General features: G+C 43.6%; 1 protein-coding gene across 2 annotated transcripts; it reads left to right on the forward strand.

Annotated features, from left to right (window-relative positions):
* The first annotated feature begins 1,984 nt into the window (after nt 1-1,984).
* On the forward strand, nt 1,985-16,163 carry LYSMD2 (LysM domain containing 2). 2 transcript variants are annotated; one of them, XM_056346868.1, is made up of 3 exons: nt 1,985-2,366; nt 7,475-7,812; nt 14,509-16,163. In XM_056346868.1, the coding sequence occupies exons 1-3, from the start codon at nt 2,169-2,171 to the stop codon at nt 14,558-14,560; spliced, it is 588 nt and encodes a 195-aa protein (XP_056202843.1). In that variant the 5' UTR covers nt 1,985-2,168; the 3' UTR covers nt 14,561-16,163. The 2 variants fall into 2 exon arrangements, with proteins under 2 accessions (XP_056202843.1, XP_056202844.1); XM_056346869.1 differs by lacking the exon at nt 7,475-7,812 and having other exon boundaries at nt 2,017-2,366.
* The last annotated feature ends 897 nt before the right edge of the window (nt 16,164-17,060 follow it).

Below are 17,060 nucleotides of genomic sequence, written 5' to 3' on the forward strand. Positions count from 1 at the left end.
ACAAACATCTCCACAAACTGCAGATGCAAACAAAAGACAATCCAGCAACTCCAGAAGAATCAAGTTTTCAACATTAGAACACCCATGGCACCTTTATACTAATGCAAGGGATGCTTCTGCTGTTCTCAGAGTTGTGACAGATGACTTAAAGTGTATTGCACACATTCTGCATATAAATAGAGTTTAAGATAACATTAGAGGGAATAATACCGTCTAATATTAGTGCAGCTGTCAACCACATTTTCAAACTAATTGATATTGCATGTTCTGCTCATTGTATCAGTAATATTAAACAGCACTTCCATCTTATTGAACTGAAGCTCCCCTTTAGTAAAAGCCACTTTAGCTGAAGTAAATGGTCTGAGTAATTCCAGCTCTAGGAAAGCATTCAGATGTTTGTAATTTCCATTGATCACCCTTAAGAGGCTGAAGCTGACCCATGACTCCACACCGCACACACAGTAGACACTTTAAATAAATGCTGACCTGCAGTTAGCTCTTCTGCTAGGTGGGTCACAGCTGAATTGCTTATGCAGCTCAGCAGATCAAATTATTTCACAAAGAATTGAAAGCACAGAGGTGTCACAATTTGATGCTCTCTTTCTACAGCTGGTATAAACTCAATTGGACATCCCCAGGGGAGCCTCCAACTTCCCAAATATCTTGAAGGCTGCAGAAAACTTAAAGTGAACCTTTTCTTGCCGTCAATTTACATAATCTCTTATACTGCCCTGATCTATCTATGCATCGCCTACAGCTCCTCTGTTTGGACGCTCTAGGATTGTCACATTGGCTTCTCTCATGTGATGGTGGGGTGCTGATGTGTCATGCCTTATCAGTAACTCATGCATATTGCAGGGCAGCTTTTATATTTTCCTAACTTATGTCTGGAAACTTGTAGCCAAATTAGCAACATTTGCCAGAGCTGCCTTGCTTTTTGTACTGTGTTCCTTAGAGACTCCATGAGCTGCCCCGCTGAATATAATCTAAACCCCACAGTTAGGTATTATGTCAGTTGATGCATTTTCTTTTTCTAAATAATTACATGACTGCATACCGGGCTGAGGAATGCTGAGGTTATCACATGCATGTCTTTTTTTGCTTGAGCCGGAGGCCTGTCTTTCTAAGACTTCCCAGGAAAGAAAATTATTATACTGGGCTACGTGTTTGTTAGGCATACACTACTTCCCAGAATCCCAGCGTGGCTGAGGTTGGAAGTGACCTTTGGGAAGCATCTTGCCCAATACCCCTGCTCAAGCAGAGCCACCTAGAGCAGGTTGCTTCTTGGTATTTTGGTACATACTGTGCCGGTGCAGGACGCATGCATGTGCACCACTCACAGTTACCACACAGTTTTTGTTTGAAAGCTCCAGTTCAGTCATCATGGATCCGTTGCCAAAGCAAGCCTGGACACAGGTTCCTTGGCAAAGTACTCACATAAAAATAGTTACTGTATTTGCTTTACAAGAACATGAATATTTTAAATTTTTCCTCAAACTAATTTCGCCACCTGTTACTGTTCTAATAACACTGGTGTAATTACACTGCTTTTGTATTTGTGCACTTATGCCCAAAGTTGTTCTTTTTTTACATTCTTTTTCACACTCCTTGCTGCCCGGTTCCAGCGATCAGCTGCGCGCTGCCGGGACGCCGACCAGCAGCCAGCAGGCCCCATGCTCGCTCCGCCGGAGCCGCTGGAGGAGCCGTGGCTGTTCCCGCTACAGCGACACAGGCTCCGGGACCCCGCACAAAGGGACGGGTGGCCGGGCCTTGCCGAGCGCCGGTAAGTCCCCACGGCCAGCCGACTCCCCCCGGCAGCCAGGGCCCGGGGCCCCGCCACCGCCACGGCGAAAGAACAGTCACGGGCGGAAACGGAGAACGGCAGCGCCTCGCCATTTCTCCCAGGAAAACACCGCCCCGCTCCCTGCCCGGCCCGCCACCCTGCCATTCGCCCTGCCCCCGCGCATGCGGCCTCCCCCGCTGCCGCCGGCGGCGCATGCGCGGCGGGCCTGCCCCAGCCGGGCCGAGCCGGGCCCAGCCGAGCCGGGGCCTCCGCTGCTGCCGCGGCCGCCGGGCGGGCAGTGCCTGAGGGGGCGGGGAGCCATGCCCGGAGCGGCGGCGGCCGCGGAGCCGGCACGAAGCCGCGGTCGCTGAGGCGCGGCGGGAGCATGGCCGAGTCCCTGCGGGAGGAGCCGCCGGGCGGGCCGGAGTCGGAGGCCGAGCTGTCGCAGCGGCTAGCCCGCACCAAGGCCCGCTCGTACGGCAGCACGGCCAGCGTGGCGGCGCCGCTGGCCGAGCGCTACGTGGAGCACCGGCTCAGCGCCGGGGACACGCTGCAGGGCATCGCCCTCAAGTACGGCGTCACGGTAAGGCGAGCGCCGGCGGGACGGCCTGCCGGCCGGGCGGTGCACGGTTGTCAGGCCCGGAAAGTAACGGGGCCCAAGGGGGAGCGGCGCGGGAGTGGGAAGCAGCCGGGAGGCCGCAGCGCCGAGCTGTCCCGTAAGCGTTGCCTGCCCGCAGCGGGCTTACGGGCTCGGTTCGGCCCGCGGACACGGTGCGAGTGTTGGTTTCAGCGCCGGAGCTGGTGTCACCTGCCCGCACGCCGCCCGGCCCAGTCCCCAGCAGGGCACCGGGCTTCACCGGCACCGGGCTGAAGCAGGCGGGTGCTGGGCAGGCCAGGCCGCCGTGGGGAAAGGGGGTGCCCTGCCGCCCACCCAGTAAACCTCTGCACCCCTGATAGTTCTCCGCTACCCTCGCTTCAGATTACAAAACACTCCAACGTAACTAAACTTATCCTGAAGAGAGTAATTATTTCGAGGTTTGCACACAGGCTGTGACAAGAACAAATAATTCATTCTAGGACCTTCAGCACTAGGAATCCTTCTGTTGTCATCTACCAGCCTAGAATTGATTTACCACTGATTTGAAAGCATTGCTGCTTTTCTCTTCCTTTTCCTTCTGTGGATAACGTTCACAGTCACAAGCCTTTGAAGTTCAAAGGCATAAGCCAGCCTAAGACACGCAGAGTCCGACCAGGAGTACCAGCAGGCCCTAACCCTGCCATTCCCTGCAGAGCAGCGCTCACCTGCCCTGCCTTCATTCCAGCTTATTTGGAGCCCAGTGGGCTACCAACTGACATGCCTGTGTGCAGTTTCAGTAGTCCCACATGCAAAACTGCTTGGCGCCAAGCAGCTGATGGGCAGTCAGTGTCACTTCCACACCTGCTGGGAAGAGCACCTTCCAGTTGGGCTCTTTCTAGAAGATGTACAGTGCAGTCCCAACTTAATGGGTTCTGTGTGGAATTGGTTTATTTTCCTTCTCTCGTTCTGAAAGATCTGCCAAAGCCTTCCAGCAACTTCAACAGCATTCAGCCTTTGTTGTGAGAAGGGTTAAAAATCTGTTTCTCTTCCCTTAAAAAAGATTAAGCCACTTTTGACCAAATCTTGTTGGCAACAGAGTTAATGGCATTTTGGATTTACACTGGTCCTCATTAAAACAAAGTTTTGCACGCTACAGGAGCAAAGCAAAGTGGTCTGAGCTGCTCATTTGATTTGTTTGAATCTTTAATTTTGGCAGTATTTCCCATAATAGATAAAAGTCTCAGGTCTAAATGATGTAGCTATATTGTTCTTCATTCAGAAGTGTATTTGCTCACTGCAGTAAGTGAAAAATATAAACATATTCCTAAAATAGTAGTCTTCTAGAAAAGAGGCATTTCTAAACACTTTACAACTCCCTTTCAGCTAAATGAAGCTATGGATCAAACCTGTACAGTCTGAAAAAAAGGTTTAACTTACAAACCGTAAACTTTGTTCATAGTCTGAGTTGAAGCTTTTGCTGTGCTAATGATGCATTTAAAGTATATAAATGCTGGTTTTTTTAAACAAATAATTTATTTAATGTTGCTAGTATTCTGCTTAAGAAACTGGAGCTGCATCGTTATAGGCTTCAGTTGAGAAAGGGACATTTTGTGTCAGTTTAAACTAAGAGCAATGCCAAGTTAGCCAAAGTCAGCCATTGTGTTTCTGCTTTGTTGGGTTTTGGCCCAGAATAAGGAATATATGCAAACATGTTTACTTTTAGCAAAATGAGGAATCTTATGCGTTCACACAATGACAAGGAGGGACTTCCTCTAAAGAGTATTTGCTTCCTGCATCTCCTGTACTTGGCTAGAAGTGAGAGTTGCTGTGATGGGAACATCAGCATTATCTTTGGCTGCCATTACCTTCAGTATTACTGTTTTCCCAAGTTTCCCCCCTTGGGTTTCCTCACTGGGAGTTACTTTGTAGCAGGAGACCTCCAGTCCAGTGCCTGCCTTGGCCTGAGGTAGCATGGGCAGTTTAAGGGGGATGAAAATACGATGTTGAGGGAGAGAGATCTGTGTCCTTTGTTTGGCCCTCATCCGCTGCCCTTCACCCCTCTCCCCAGATGCTGTCTGTTAATCTTGTATGGCTTGCATTCATTAGACCTTCCTTTGAACACTGTTGAGTAAATTAACACTGGGACTTAATGTTTAGTGCTGTATATATGGTTCAGCTGGAGTTCTGTTTTCCATCATACAAAGGTATCTGTTTAGAAGAGAGAAGGAAGAGGACTATTATCAGTAGAAGCTGGTTTGGTGGATTAGTTCAGCACCAGTTTATGCATTAGTGCAGCTTCACTTAAAGTATTAACAGGAAAGGCTTTAGCACACGCTTTCACTGTTAGAGGTCTGAGCTAACAAATCATTCAAGTTCTCCTAGCACTAAAAAAAAACCTATTAAGTCCTGCATTCCACACACCTATGAATGTATGGTGTCATTAAGTTGTAGGAGGAGTATATACTGCATATATCAAGTAACCTGCTCAAGCCTGAGGTGGTTCTATTTAGAACTAAACATTTCCCATTTCATTGTTACTCAGTGCAAAGATACACAGCCTCCCAAATGCCACAAGATTGTATTTGAAAGGTATTTTAGGAAGAAATAGCTGGAGGTAGAGTTACAATGAAGTAGGATGGAGAATAGCAGTACAGTGCATTATTTATCAGCTATTGAAGCATCACCTTCCAACTATCCTGTAGCAGAGATCTGTTTTCAGCTTTTGTATTGTATTTTTAGAGAAGAGCTCCAGCTGGCAATTTAAACTTTTTTATATCCATCAAAACAGACAACTTTTAGACATTTTAACAATTGACATTTACACTAGCATCCGATGGCCATTATAGGTTTCGTTAAGTCAAGTGAACCTTCCTTTATGCCTTTCAGATGGTACTCATCTTGGGAGAGAATTTACACCCTATACTGTGTAAGGCTAACTAAAAATAGTTTCCAGGCTTCAGGAGCTGGAAGAGTAATGAGCTTCTCTTATTTGTAGTAACTTACTGTCTGACACTGGATGTTAGTTACTTAGGTTTTGAAAGGGGTTTTTAAATCTAATAATTTCATCTTTTTAGCCATCTGCATCAACAGGTTAGCATTGTCTTTAAGAGTACCATTTTGTATATTTAATGGGTAGAAATAGCTTACTGCTGAACTTAACTGCACTGTTTTTACTACTCTCCCATACACCTAGCCTTTCTAGAGAGAATCTCCTATTTATTTTTAGGGCTTTTTTCATCAGGCTTCCAGGACCCAAGTAAATGCACCTGTACATGACACCAGATCTATAATGCCCCTACAGCAGATACTCTCACTACACAGTACAGGTGTAGCTTACATGCAATAGTTTATTCCAGTTCTGCAAGTGGCCACGCAGTCTTGCATCTGCAGAGAGGAAAGACTAACATCTCCACTGCTTTCCCTTGGTTTTAGACAGCTTCCCCTCCTAGCATGTTCAGTGTAAGAAACACACAGGCATGTTAACCCAGTTACCTGTTAACAACGGTCTTTTCTTTTGTAGTTGGGAAGGACTCCAAGTAGTGGCAAAGTTTAGAAGAGTTTAAGAGTGACAAGGATAAGATGGTAGAGCAATTTTTTCATTATCTGACCACTGAACTCAAGATACTTTGGACTTTGAAGTACTGAGTGGCTAGTGCTTCAAGCACTCAGCTTTTTCTGGGCTATTGTACTAGCAGTAAGACTGCTATTATTACAAGACTTAGAGCCTTTATTCTTACTCAGTTTAGCTCCATTTAGTTTAATAAAACTGAATAACACCTCTAATGCAGGCAAGAGGTATTTTCAGTTCTCTTTATACTTGTTTTCAAGCAGGTTTTGCTTAGAGTGCATTTATCACTGCAGTATTGCAGTGATTAGGGATTTCTGCTTATTGCAATCCCCAAGGAACTAGAATGATCGTTTTTCTTTCACTTAAGATTTTTCCTAATGAAGTCGTGAGTTCAGGTTATAACTAAAGCTTGAAGTCACATAATCATGGATACCGATTTCTATGCGTTTTTTAAAAGCTTGCAGTTGAGAAATACAAAGCTAGTTTATTTGTTGTTGACTTGGAAGGGAAATCATGGTAAGAAGTTAAACAACATTCTTAGTAGCAAGGGTAATATAAAGAAAACAGGAGGTTTTCTTTACCTGTAAAGCAATGGAATTTATAATGGATTCTCAGGTTAAATATAGAACAAGTAGTGTGTTATGTATTAGTACACTGAGAAAGAAGATATCTTCTTGCTTCTGTCAGTAGATTGTACTGATTAATAGGTTGTCAGTAGTACTTTGGGTAAAAGTTCCATAAAAAGTAGTAGTACTTTGGGTAAAAGTTGCATAAAAAGTATTTCAGCCGTTATGTGGTCACCTTACCATGCATTATTACATACATGAGGTTGCTGTTGAACATGCTGTAGGTCCAGTTTACTGGACAAATGCAGCCACTAGTTGATGTATCTGCATTACAAAGTGGTTAAGAGTCCCCCCCCTTCTGTTTACTGCCTGATTTCTCACTCAAAATCAGAACTTCACCTGCAGTCTGAAGTTGTTTCATCAGCTGGGGGAAAGTACTATGGAGGAGGCATATACTGCTCTTCCAAGACTTGGGGTGCTCACTGTTCGTAACTAACATGTGCTAGCTAGAATGCTCAAGGTAACTTTATCATTTATCACCCCTTGTTTGTATTATGCATGCTTTTTACCAGAGTTCACCTGCAGCAGCTGCTAGCAGTTCTGAGTCTTACTCCAAAGCAAATTCAAATCAGCAGCACTTTTGCAATACTTTTTGTTCTTTGGCAAGTTGTTCATGTGAGCCTGTATAGAGATTGGAAGACTGTTCAAGAAGAGCATCTTTAGGTAGCGCGAGACTTTGGAAAGACCAATATTTTGGAGTCAAGTATACATAAAAGGAAGAACCTAGGGTGTTAACAAGGCTAAGACAGAACATACATTCTGAAATCACTCTGAATGCAAAAAAATCCTTTCCTGAAGTCATTGCTGCTGTAAAGAAAGTATAGATTTATTGTAACTAAAAGTTACTGTACTACTTCAGAAAGTTAGTACTTTATACTTTGCCAAAACCTAATAACTTACCTTTTTCCTGTCTTTTTCAGATGGAACAAATAAAGAGGGCAAATAAACTGTTCACTAATGACTGTATATTTCTGAGGAAAACCCTGAATATTCCTGTTATATCAGAGAAACCATTACTGTTCAATGGACTTAATTCACTGGAGTCTCCTGAGAATGAAACTGTTGACAGCTCCCCTTCTTGTGATGAAGGACTAGTGACAGTTCAGGAAGAAAGTAGTTCTTCTCCCAGTCCTCAAGAGCCTGACAATCAGCCCACTGCACCAGAAGAACTATCTGCCAAAGATTTCCTACAGAGATTGGACTTGCAGATTAAGTTATCCAAACAAGCAGCCAGGAAACTAAAAGATGACAATGTCAGGTAAATGCCGCTTTTAGAATTAAGCATCTTAATCTCATCTTGAAGGGTTTTTAGTCTAAGCTGAACCCACTTTGTGAGCTCCCTCAGACAGCATCTATAGTTTCAATTTGTCAACAGTAAGTGTATGCTATTATCATGCACCAGATACATTCAGAGCACACCATCAGCAGATGCCTTGATACAGCAGTTATAAAGGCTGCCTCACAACACATTGTTTATAGAACAGCAATAATCTGAGAGCTAGAAGCCCAACATTCTGCGAGATGTCTTGCTGTGTAAATGGGCGTAGTTTTCAGTAGAGTCCTAAGTCAAAGTCTATGTGGAAACTAATTGCATTTTTCTTCTGTCCCAAATTGCCTCATAATTGTGTAAATATTCTTCATGTTGCCGTTTCAGTTATCTCCTTTCCCTATGCAGTCCCTTTGTGGGTCCACCTATGTAGACTTCTCTATCTTTTCTTCAGTATTCGTTGTGCATCCAGGAGTTCCCACACACTTTTCTCATAAAAAAAGCAGTACCCTTTGACTTCTCAGCCACAGTGACGATCCCCTCACATGTGTGTGCACCCTGTAGAGAGTACAGAAAGACTTAGAGCAAGAATGGACTTGAGTAGCATTTGTTTTCCTGTGTCCTTGGGAGAAGCTTCCTCATCTTGTTCACAAGCAGTCTCTTAGGCTGACTGTTTGGCCTGTTCATTCTCTGCAGAAATTGCCTTGGTGGGTGATGCCAAGGTGGCCTTTCTCATGACAATAAAAGGTGCGACTGCAGGGGACTGGCATTGTTCCTCTTGGCAGAGAGCTGGAGGGAGGTTATGCCTGCAGATATGTACTTTGCTTTTGCAAATCTGTTTAATGCAAAACTTCTTCCATTGTCCTGGTTCATTTCACATATTCTTGATTTTGAGTGCAAGCAACATACTTTTCATGTTAAGAAGAAAGTAACCTTTCAGGACCAAAGCATTTATTAAGCATCATTTCTGTAAGAAGTTAGGGATTATTTCAGCAACTTAAAAACTTTGTTCAATAGACAAAAATTGGAGAGGGAGTGTATTGCATTTAGCAATTGGACAAGCCTCGTTTGGAGAAATATCCCCTAAGACATCTTAATTCATTACCTATTGCACTCCATATTCAACTCTCTGTTGCCAAGGTTTAGAGTTACAGTCTCAGGAAGGCTGGAATGGTTTCACATCTTGTTAACACACTTGTCAGTTACTTTCTTTTGAATTGACTGCATGAAAGAGGAAAAATAGCTGTTGGAATTCAGACTCTTCTCTATTCAAACTCAATTCACGTGTGTTGTTACATTTACAACAGTGTAGAGGATCTATTTAAATGGGCCGCTGTGACTCTCAGATCATTAAACATACCTATCTAACAGATTAGAGTAGTTGTTGACCCAGCAGTTAAGCTGGGTGGCAGGAAACCCCAGTCCCTGCCAGAGGAAGGCAATTATTTTAACATCCCTTCAACAAAATAACATGCTAATTTACAAAAGGAAATTCACATGGACCTTGCTGCACCATGACCAGAGCCAATACAGCAAGAGTGACACCACACAAGTAGTAAACTGCTACTACCAATATCCATTTCCTATATTAAGTTACAACTTGGGAAACTAGGGCCTGCTACCAGATTTCCTTCCAAAGAATAATGGATAGAGGAAGATAAGTTCCTTTACCACATCCTGTTTGGATTTAGCAGGTAATTTTGTTAATTATGCATAGAGCACAGATTTTTATTTGTCATGATGCTACAGGAGGCATGAAGTACAGAGCTGCAGGCTGTCTGCTGAGCAGGGTGTTACCTAAAGCTTCTCAAGTGAAAAAGCTTCCTGTATGTCTGATGAAGTCCTCATCACATCACCTTCCACCCCATCACCTCTGGCTTTCAGTCATGGCTCCCAAAAGCCATCCTTGCCTGATCTTTTCCAGCTGTGTTCACCTCTTTACAGCGGGCAGGAAGTGCCAAAGAACCAGTGAACGCTTACTCCATGCAGAGCAGAAGTAGAGAGAGGCAGCTGCCGAAAGCCCTGGGGATAACTTCTCAGCTGTGTACCATCAATGGCATTTCTGGGCCCAGACAGGAAGGTGGCTACATGCCTTCCTTGGCTCCAGCAGCTCCCCAGGAGGCACCTATTCTCCCTCCTGCCTGTACCTTGTCCCATGCTTGGAGCAGGCAGCTGTGAAAATTGGACAGCCATCATGATAGTAAACCAGCTTCACAAGTATGCAAATTCTCAGTTCTTAGCAAAAGCCATTTAGGAAATTGAGTGCTGTTTCCAGCTACTCTGGCCTTCTGTATTCAGATTGCCTTCTCAAGGCCTGTTTAGAACATGATATGCACCAGCACTGCGGTAAGAGAGTAAGAAAGAGCACCAGGAGTTAGATCTGCCACCACCAAAAGGAACATTGGAACTAAAAGAACTGCAGGCAGAAGCAGATCTGTCAGTTCCAAAACCTGAAGAGTCATAGCTTCACCATACTTGTGAGCTTGATTTGACAGATGGAGAGAATCACGACATCTCTTAAATTGCTCTTTACTTTGGTGTCCCTTAAAGTTGGCAAGAACACATGCACATACATGCACTGATTCTGATCAAACTGTACAGGCATTTTCATAGTCAGAAACAGGCTTGTGCTACAAAGACAGCTTATGGCGAATTACATTGTTTAATCGTAACTCTTGAGGTCGCCCTTTTAAGTGCTCTCAAAAGGAATGAAGTATATTAATCTCTAAAGTCAGCTTCTTCCCAGCTAAAGCCTCTTGCTTTTAGGTAGAAAAATTATACACGAAAAAGGACACATAGGTGCACTTTTAGACCAGCTATTGAAGTTTAATACCCGTGCAATTAGATGAGCATTAAAGATTCTGTGATGTGATCTACTCACTTTGTACCACTCTTAGAGTTTAAGCGTATGGCTAGATCTGCCTGTAATACTACTTTTACTAGAGAGTTTCATTGAGCAAGAGATCACTGGTTAATGAATCCCCCATTCAGCTACATTTACCCAAGATGTAGCTCAAGGCATTAAGACCTGTTTGTTCTGAGCAATATTTTTAGTAGACCAAAAGAAATGCAAAAGGATAACATGGTGGTTTGTAGCATATGTTACCAACACATAGATTTGCATATTAGGGAAGAATACCCATTATTAGTTTATACACACATGCAAGAAAAGCAACTTGTAATAGTTTAAGAAAATAAGGTAGTGCTTCATATTGCCCAGAATGCTGTTATGCATGTTTCAGGATGCTGAAACTGAAATTATGTTCAGTGATGCTTTTTCTGTCAGCTAGTTGAACACCAGAGGTCTAATGCAAGCTCTTTACAGAGTCCTTAAGATTTTAGGGTGGTACTGTGGTAGACTGGAACGCTAAGGCCGTATACTGAGCTTCTGGGACAGGTCATATCTTTCTGCATTTGCCTTGTGGTGTCTCATCTTGAAAACCTTGTAATTGAATAGAGCCACTCTAATCACTATTGGTTGTATGAGCCAGTATAACTGGTGTGCAGCACAGGAGCAGAACCATATATTGTCATCTGCTCAGTTGCCTCAACCTGAACCTATGAAAAGGCAGGGTGTTGAACCATTTGAAACTGATAACTAATTGAGTTAATTTGCCCAATAATTTTTCACCATCATTGGCTATCAGCTAAGAAAACAGATACCTCAATAAAGGAGGCTGCCTGTGGAGGAGAATCTTTTTGGGCTTCCAAAAGTGATTAACTCACAAACTCAGATTGCTGCCTTGTTTAATAGTGGATTCTAGAAGCATCCAAGCATTGGATTAGAGTTTACATGTTCACACTCAGGTGCACTTGGTCTTACAGAGGTGGTTATTAGCATTTTTATTGTAGCCTGATGCATAGAATAGCTTGCAGTAGATGTCTTCCAGCTCCTGTAACCTACTGGGCAAAGCTGCAACAGCAAACAGGAAGAGACAGCACTACAAAGCATTGTAATGCTGTGCTGTTCCTTTCCCTTTGCCTGAAGGAGAATGTTGTAGTAACTTACCACTTTGCTATTTTAAGCATCTTAAAAGTGAAGAAAATCGTTTGGTCATTAAACATACACAAACTGCCATGTTTGCGCTTGTGGGCCATGGGCTGGAGCTACTACTGTGTAATTTCATTTCACATAAAGCTTGGCTTGTTTGTAGGCCATTGGAACAGACTTGTACTTGCTATGTACGCTTCTGAAGTTCTACAATAGTAATATTACCTGGCCATTACGTTGGCTGGGAGTACTGTGTTGTAGACCTCATCATGTAGCCTAGTCCTGCAGCCTGGGCCAGAAGGTTAGAAGCTGTTCTTGCCAACCCTTACTGCCAGTTACAGCATGCCCGAGCCTTGGTCAGAAATTTATTTTGAGCATTATAAGCAGTCACTGCTTTGCTTAGGTTCAAGCAGAACGACTACTGCCTGGTTCTCATGTCCTGGCCGTGTACACAAACCCTGCAAAGCTAGCGGAACCCAAGGGCCAGTCTTGTGCCCTCTACTGACAGCTGCCAAGTCAGACCCCATAGCCCAGGTGTGTATTTCACGTGGGAAGCGAAGACAAAACAGCCTCGACTGGCCGTTTTGTTATTTTGATGTCTGAAGACCTGCTAACATCACTATTTCAACTCTTCGGTTCTCTGTATTCATCCCTACTCTCCACCATAATCAACTGCAGCTAATTTTGGTCCAGTGTTTGGCTGTTGCTGTGTCATGATGGATGTTATTCCTATATTAAGGCTTTCAGGAAGAACAACAGAAAGGCCAATTCTGGCAGCCTCTGATTAGAGGGAAGGTCTTTCAGCTGTAACCCTGCCACATTTTACTCTCCTAAAAGGGGAAATAACAAAACTAAGTAGTACAATGTAATTTTCAGCGTACAGCATAGAAAGTGAGTTTCACCCTTACTGGGCAGCCTAGGGGCTGAAATAACAGTTACCCTACATCCTCACAAACTAGCAGGAGATTGCATTTTGCAGCTATGTTCTGAGCATGTGGGTAGAAACCCATTGCCCCAGAAGAGCTTCAGAATACACTTCTGGAAATAATTAGCTTCAGCCAAGTAGTTGTGGTTGAATTTTACAGTCCTGCAGTCCAATCTTACAAGCTTGGTATGTTGATAGGTTTCACTTCTGAAAAACGTTTTAAATTGTATTGTCTTGAGACAATTTATAGATCAAAAGTGCTTTGGTGTTTATTCAGCTAAAAAGGAATTGCTTGCTTCCTTACTTTACTGTCATGCTAAGGTATTATGAACAGCATCTGCAAATTGTAGTATTCCATGGCAGTTTTGAATGCAGAATTGATGATACAAGATACTACTTAAATATACACAGATCATCGGTATCTTAAAGAGTCGTGCTTGATACTGGGTCTGTAGTGTCACTAAAAAATCTGTTCTCACTACTACTGTAACCACACATCCTGCAGTAATTACCACGTTCATCCAAAAGCTTTTTCTTTGGGTTTGTTTTTTTTTTTTGAGGTTTCATTTTTTGACAAGACTGTTTCAAGGCAAAAGAAATACCAAGTCTTTGGCTTAAGATGATAATTTTGCTGGACTACCCAACAGGGAAGGGCTGGGAAGATGAGTGCAAGTTACTCAGCAGCTTGATTAGTTTGTAGGGTTCCTTCCTCTGATTCTGTTCAGGGGAGGATAAATGAAATTTAAATTGTAGAAAAATGATCATCTTTAGTAGTTCACAGGGAAATGTCTGCATCATTACAGTCTGGAATATACAGGTTTTGCTTTATACCATTACTGGACTGTTTGAATAACCTTACCTTTGTATGGAGGCATGTACAGTATTAAAAGTAACTGGAAATTCTTTGAAGCTCACGGAGTAGCAACTGCTAAGTCTTTCTGTTCTCACCAAAACACTAAAATTGGCAGCAGCTTTAAGAATAGGCTCTCAAGAACATAATTTTGAAGTACAATAGTAGAAAACAATGCGGGATGCCACACTGCAATAGGTTTACATAACCACCTTTTTCTAAAGGCTATATTGTCAAGTAAACAGTAGACAGATACTTTCCCTCAGATTTTCTGAATAGCAACACTACTTTGGTTTATCCAGTCATTACATTAACAGTAGCACTTGGGAGCAACTGTTTTCTCCTAAGAAAATCTAAGAGGTCAGTCTCGATATTGATTGATACATAGGAAATAACATGTCGAGGAGCCCACTCAAGGAATATCCTTGCAGCATCAAGACACAGATCCAGCTAGAACTATGATGGACTGCTCCTGTTCTTGCTTCATTTGGTCCATCTGTATCCCCTGCCAATCAAAAGGCTGAAAGAAACCTAAAAGTAAGCTTGCTTTTTAAAAAAAAAGAAATTGAAAGCAACAGTACTGGAACTCCAGCATGCCCTCCACTTGTTTATCCTTTACGATATTTCTTACTGATTTGGCACTTAAGTGTCAAGAATAATTCATTAAACTCTAGATAACGTTCTAATGTTGTTGAACTTACACAGCTTTGTTTTCAGCATTCTGTTCTTGAAACAACATAATTGAGAACTCCAGAGATCATACTGAACAGTAGTATACTGCAAGTAATATTCCTGTTAGGCAATGCCAGTCTTAACCGGTTTTCATAATGGATCAAAATAGATATCTTCGTTTGCATTACAGTTTTGCTGTTGAGACATGATATGCTCCTGATCTGATGATTATGATCATTTTCTTTCTAGAGAGGAGGAGGATGAGGAAGGTCCCTATGCAACTTCTTCATATCACCAGTAGAAGACAAATGTGATGGCCTGGAAACTTTCCATGAAATCAGTTCTTAAAGAACTAAACGGTCAATAGTTCAAAACCCAAGTCTTTTGGACTCATCGTCTTGATATACTTAAAACAAGTCATGAATGGGTAATTGCACTGAAATTACGACCTCTTCTGCCTTCCATAGGTTAATGTCCTTTATGCTATATCAACAAAGGGTTTAAGCCTTCCAAAACTAGCAATGGCCTTTATACCCCTTCTGTGCAAACTGTAGCATGGTAGCAATGATGTATCCTTGAGGTCACCTTTATGCAGGATGTTGATCTTTAGTAAAGATTTTGTAAATACTTGTTAAAGTGAAATTTGTTTTAAGTATTTAAAAATATTAAAGTTTGCTTGTAAATGACAAACTACGAAAATAATAGGAATTTAATTATTCTGCAAACACATGCAAGTTTGCTGTGGAAGTTTTGTCTACTTCAGGGCTGCAGAACTTGCCTTGGAACTCTGTGTGTGTGTCTGTGTGTGGTTATGGTGTATTCCTAGAAAGGGGAATTCAGCTTGTTTTGATTAGTTAAAGCCTTTATGGTTAAACAACTGTTTGCATATTGGATTTCTGCTAATAAAAGGGAAGAGTTACAGCAAGAGATTTTTCTTTGTGAGATATGACATTGAAATATCAGATGTGTGTTCTTGTGTGCAGTTATATTTTGTGTGGTTTTAATTTAATAAATACAAAAATACCAATGTGTCTGTTCATAGTGAAGTCAGCTTGGTTCTAGTCTGGTTTCTGTGAAGAATGGTTTGTATAGTTACATGAGCTATTAGATGCTAATTTCAGGGCAAGTTATGTCCTTCACCCTATAGCTCACCCTCCTGAATGGGACCTGTAAGATCTAGTTGTGCAGTCAAGAAAACTGCATTAAGGTCAATAAGAGCCATACAGGTAAGCCTTCGCTGCTCTGAGAAGAAATGCTGGTATTCAAGTCTGCAGTGGACCTCATCTGAAGCTCAGGAAGGCAGAGTGCAGATGGCATTCACCCTTTGCCCTGGCGTTAATCTGTTAGCAACTTCTTGTTACGCATCCTGCAAATTTTCCTCAAGTACTGAATAGGCTTCACAAAACTCTTTTCAGTAAAGAACTGCTAGATCCCCACTGTGATAAATGCTGATTCCTATCTTTCAGCTCATTTATACAGCTTATTGCTTCCTCCAAGCAAAGACTTTCTGCAGTATGTTAAGATGAAAGCTGTATGGAAAGTTACTAAAAACTAGAAATAAAAATTCTAAGCTAGGCAAGAATGGGTATTTCCCTAGAGCTTGCAGGAGCTCACACCCAGCAGGCTTATTCAAATCATCTCTACCTCTGGTCCTAAAAAGGTCGTCTGTGGTGGCGCACAAATTAACAAGAACAGGGAAAGCTTAGAGCATGTAAAAGGAAGTCAGAGTGCAGATGGCATTCACCCTTTGCTTTTTCTTGAAGAAACTGGTGAATTAGTTTTAGCTCTTGTGTCTTTCTTAAACTGGGTTTTGTATCTATTCCTTACAAAACAGTAATTTCTATTGTCAGTTAATTTCAGTAAGACATTACCAGAGTGAGAATAAAGTACTTTTCCAAAGGCAACCCAGCTTCAAGCCCAGTTATATTTTATAATTCTACAGAAAAATTTAATCCTTTTCTACCAAAGACCTGCTACTGTACCAGCCTCACCTACCCAGCACGCCCAGGACCGGGGCTGCCGTGCTGAGTGGGCCAGAAGCACAGCTTTCCTCACATGGTGGGCATGGGGCTGACCGAGCCCCTGGCACCTCGTTCCATCCTTCCTGAGGGCACTGATGTGCTCGTGGGCTGGTGGGCCTTCAGGACAAGTGATGGAAGATCAGTCACACCACTTACACCCGTTTTTCCTGACGTGAGAAAGCCATACAGAAGCGCAGGTGGAGAAGCAGCTATGCCGGCCTGAACATGGCAGAGACGAAGGCAGACCCGTGACCGCACAGCCCTCTCCTCAGGCGGCGGCAGCCACACCAGCACCTCTCAGGCCTGCAGCACCCCAGTCAGCCCACGGCACCTCTCCTTGCCGGAGCCCCCAGCCCCAGCACCTAGCATGGCACCTGTTGCAAAACCACGACCGTAACCCAGCAGACACCCCTAACCTGTTCGTTCTGCACAGGCATCTTCCCAGAGGGAGGGTGTCAGGGCTGCCATTCACCACACAGAGGCTGCCTGCAAGAGGCCTTACCTTGCCCACCGCAGGTCTCCGCTCCTCGCCCGCTGTGCAGACACATCATGGCGCCCCAGGGGCTCGGTGCCAGGCCAGAGCCAGCCGAGGCTTCGCTTCCACTCCATCTCTTTCAGCTCTTCCAGGCCTGTTCCGCACAGCCCGCGGCAGCCTCCACCCAGCCTGGGGCAGGGAAGGTGCCCTTCATGGCGCAGGGCCTCCCAGCCGGCCCTGACAAGCCTTCGGGGGACAGCTGGGCCCTGATGTGCCCTGAGGGGGCAGCTGGGCCCTGACAAGCC

The sequence above is a fragment of the Falco biarmicus genome, chromosome 7, assembly GCF_023638135.1.
Source record: "Falco biarmicus isolate bFalBia1 chromosome 7, bFalBia1.pri, whole genome shotgun sequence".
In the NCBI taxonomy this organism is placed as follows: domain Eukaryota; kingdom Metazoa; phylum Chordata; class Aves; order Falconiformes; family Falconidae; genus Falco; species Falco biarmicus.